General features: G+C 37.0%; 1 protein-coding gene across 1 annotated transcript; it reads right to left on the reverse strand.

Moving 5' to 3' along the window:
- Nucleotides 1-3,034: 3,034 nt before the first annotated feature.
- LOC149194350 (uncharacterized) lies at nt 3,035-3,756 on the reverse strand. Its single transcript, XM_089407647.1, has 3 exons — nt 3,591-3,756; nt 3,246-3,410; nt 3,035-3,134 (listed from the first exon to the last, which is right to left on the reverse strand). Exons 1-3 carry the CDS (start codon nt 3,754-3,756, stop codon nt 3,097-3,099), a joined length of 369 nt encoding a protein of 122 aa, XP_089263773.1. The 3' UTR covers nt 3,035-3,096.
- Between the last annotated feature and the right edge of the window lie 232 nt (nt 3,757-3,988).

Raw genomic sequence — 3,988 nt, forward strand, 5'->3', positions numbered from 1 at the left:
ATCTAGAAGCAACTAGAAGTCACTAACATACCCTAAAAATAAATTTTAAAAAAAATTAACAAAAAAAAAAACAAGTTAATGAGGAAACATGGGTCGCACGGCTGTGAAACGCGTGTCCGGCCGCACTAGCCACGTTTCCCGCGAAAAGTGTTTCCGGCCGTACTGGCCACGTTTCCGTTTCGGGAAACGCGACAGTACGGCCGGAAACGCGTTTCACGGCCATACCAAAAGTGTTTCCACGTTTCGTACTAGTTTTTGTACGAAACGGACCTCTGTACCACGTTTCCTACAACATAGTTATAAACACAAAAGGCTGATGGTGCAAAATATGGCACTATTCTTATCACCAATTTTAGCTCTTCCACTTGATGCAGATTGCAATCTCCTTGCATTGCCCACGGATCCATCTTCGGCAAAGACTCCATGGATTTTCCATGGATCCGTCTTTGTTAAAGGGTTTTTATAGAAGCCTTGTTCAGAAACCTGAAATTTAATTGCTAAACATCCATCAATTAAACAATTAAACTATATATCCTGCATAACAAAGAGTACTGTTCTATTATATTCTGAGAAATTCAATGAAGATTCAATGGAATGCACATCATTTCAGAAATAAATAAATTAAATGGAATGCTCATCACCTAAAGAAAATTCATGCTTGAAGAACATGTCGGACAGTTATTTACATACCTTTGCTTGAAAACCATCTACACCAACCTCAAAGAAAAGGTCTTTATCGGATTGCAAAGTATTTGCTTTAATTGCAACAATGGGTATCTTGACTCCCATTGATCTCTCACTTACCTTGTTGCCTGAAGTAAAAGCATTCATTTCGATGATAAGAATGAGCCCAAAATTCAAAAGACTGAGATGATTAATTCGAAGCTCTGACAAGCAGGCAATAAAACTAGACTTCAAAATTATATGTTCTAATGATTTAAAACTTACATACCTCGTGCCCATCCATAACAGGCATCTCTTTGTCCATTAATACAAGATCATATGTTGTCCATTAAGACAATATCATATGTCTTGCCTGCTTGTAGTTCACTACTACCTTTCCATTCTCAGCTTCTTCACAGTGAAGATTAAGGGTTTGAAGCACCCCCTGAAAAATCTGTTGCGTCAATTTTAAAAACAAATTGAAATTGAAACCCAGTTCAGTGGAGGGCAAACGAGTTGAATATTACCCAAATAAATGAAAACCCATTTCAATTAAGTTAAAAAAAATGAAACCCATTTCAATCAAACCAAACGGACTTTAGAGCATTGGGCTTCCTGTTCTCTGGCTTGCATCCTCTTCTTGCATAGCCCCACAATATGACCATGTGCTCCTATGCTTCCAAACCATCCCAAAAATATCCAAACAGGCCACCAGACCAACACTCATTATTTTACTTTAATGTAAATGCCCCTCGACAAAAGGAAGTGAAAATAAAATTCACTCTCAGAGACATTGCTAGATGACTTCAAAACATTTTATGAATAACCACGGTGAATTTGTGGACAACCAGAATCCAAAATATTGGTAACATAATTTCATAATCCTTAGCAGATACAAATTGTGCATGTCACCCATATAGAGGAAGAGCGAGAATTTCGAAAGGGTATTTCCCACCAAGTCCCACTCTTTCGGTTTCACTAAAAAGGTAAAAGTTCTCTCATGGTCTTTTCGTTGATTCCAGCATCTTGCCAATGAGTATGGTTTAAACCCGCTTTGACTGGATATTGAAAATTTGATTTCAGCCTCTTTCCAATGAATATGGTTCACACCAGCTTTGACTGGATATTGAGAAGGAACTCATGAAATTATAACATTTTATTAGAACTTGAATATATGTCACAGGACAAATGCATTGTGAATGATTTTAAAGAGATATCTTAATGTGCATTTTAAATCTTCCTTATGCAATATACATGTCACAGGACAAATGCATTGTGAATTATTTTAAAGAGAAATTTTCATTTTCATTTTAAATCTTCCTTTTGCAATATACTTTTAATGGGATTATTATACGAGAAAATAAAATATTTAAATTATTGATGTTATATTCTGATTTTAAATTTTGTCGGTTTACCTTTGGCAAAGTCCTTCAAAAAAGGTAAATTGGGTTTAGCTCCGTTATTTAGAGGTGAGGATCGATATCCTTCCTACCCAAGTTCATTTCCAAATTTCTGATATATTCGCTCTTTAATAGTGCTGCAACTTCAACGATGACACTCATAATTAAAAAATAATGCCTTACTTCGAATCCGTTGATACATTTTACTTCCAGCTCTAGCCTGCCTTCCCCAAGATGGAGAAAAATTCAGTGCTGATTAGGAAGATTACTATAGTGCAAATGCCTGGAAACCCTAAAACCATATTCTTCATTACTTAATCAAGGCACTGCAATAATGCCGATCGAGTGACGCATCAGAAACCCACAAAGTAGGCAACCAACACTGTATTTTTCATAACAAAGCTAGGTATAATACAATGAAATCTAGGAACTCTTTCAACTCCTGTTGGCAAACACAACCCCTAACACCATATCGAGCCAGTAATTTTACAAGTCTGTCTCTAGGGAGAGGCTGCAAAGGGGCCAGATGATATAGATGCCAAACATAAATCAGAATTTGGATGCATTGTAACAAATATCCAATATCACTTCAGAAATAAATAAAATGGAATACACATCACCTAAAAGAAAATTCATGCTTGAAAGAACATGTCGGACAGGTATTTACATACCTTTGCTTGAAAAACATCCACAACAGCCTCAAAGAAAAGGTTTTTATCAGATTGCAGGGTATTTTCTGTAAGTGCAACAATGGGTGCCTTGACTCCCATTGATCTCAGTTGCCTTGTTGCCTGGAATAAAAGAAGTCATTTCGGTGATAAGAATGAGACAAAATTTGATGAGTAATTCAGAAGCTCGGAGAAGCAAGCAAAATAAAACAAGACTTCAAAATTATGAGTTCTAATGATTTAAAACTTACATACCTCATGCCCATACATAACAGGCATCTCTTAGTCCATTAACAGAAGATGTTCTGCCCTGGTTGAAGTAGTCCACTACTACCTTTGCATTCTCAGCTTCTTTACAGGGAAGGTTAAGGGTTTGAAGCACCCTCCCGAAAATTATCTGAGGCTGATTGAGTGAAAAATAATGTATGAGATCCTAGCCCTAGCAAAATTAACCCTATATGGCCACAAGCACTACCTTAAAAACAACCAATGGATTAGTCGTGATGTAACTTACCCTGTTGATTTCTGTCTTCCATGAACAGGATTCGTCTGGGGGAGCTACAAGAATCCTCAGAAATCATGGAACTTTTTGACTGGACAGTTCTAAATCTTGGACTTGTGGTTTCAGTCTGAGATGAAATGTGGAGATCATCCCATGTAATGTGTGTTGATCTACAATCTGTTGCATCAATTTCAAAAACAAATTGAAATTAAAACCCATTTCAATGGAGGGCAACGATTTGAATTATCCAAATAAATGAAAACCCATATCAGTTAATTTAAAACAAATGACACCAATTTCAATCAGACAAAATGGACTTTAGTGCAATCCAAACAAATGGAATATCACTAAAATTACCTCTCCTATTGTGAAACACTTTGGTCATGAATCCTTTAGAGCATTGGGCTTCCTCAGTTCTCTGGCTTGCATCCTCTTCCTGCATAGCCCCATAATATGACCATGTCTTCCTAAGCTTCGAAACCATCACAAAAATACCCAAACAGACCACCAGCCCAAAACTCATTATCAGTAGCAAATCAATCAAAAGTGTGTGACATGGACTTACATGAATTGGTCTGTGAGATACATCCTTGATTTGAGAACTTCCTGTTGTGGAATATCATAGTACCCCGATGACCGAGAAGGAAACAAAAGATGGCATTTCTTCGTGCAGCAACCAGAACTTGTGCAAAGCTAGTGAATGAATTTCCCACTGCTGTAATACAAATGTAGAGATTGGCACCCAGAAGGAAGCT

This window comes from Pinus tabuliformis, chromosome 2_2, assembly GCF_031772625.1.
Source record: "Pinus tabuliformis cultivar Carrire ecotype Pingquan chromosome 2_2, CPIR1, whole genome shotgun sequence".
Classification (NCBI taxonomy): Eukaryota; Viridiplantae; Streptophyta; class Pinopsida; order Pinales; family Pinaceae; genus Pinus; species Pinus tabuliformis.

Bases quoted from the DNA above. Each gene is read 5' to 3' on its own strand.
- LOC149194350 (XM_089407647.1), bottom strand. From the start codon at position 3,756: ATGAGTTTTGGGCTGGTGGTCTGTTTGGGTATTTTTGTGATGGTTTCG. The intron at 3,411-3,590 runs GTAATTTTAGTG...TTGATGCAACAG, and splicing joins AGTGTTTCACAATAGGAGAG to ATTGTAGATCAACACACATT. The intron at 3,135-3,245 runs GTAAGTTACATC...TCACTCAATCAG, and splicing joins GGAAGACAGAAATCAACAGG to CCTCAGATAATTTTCGGGAG.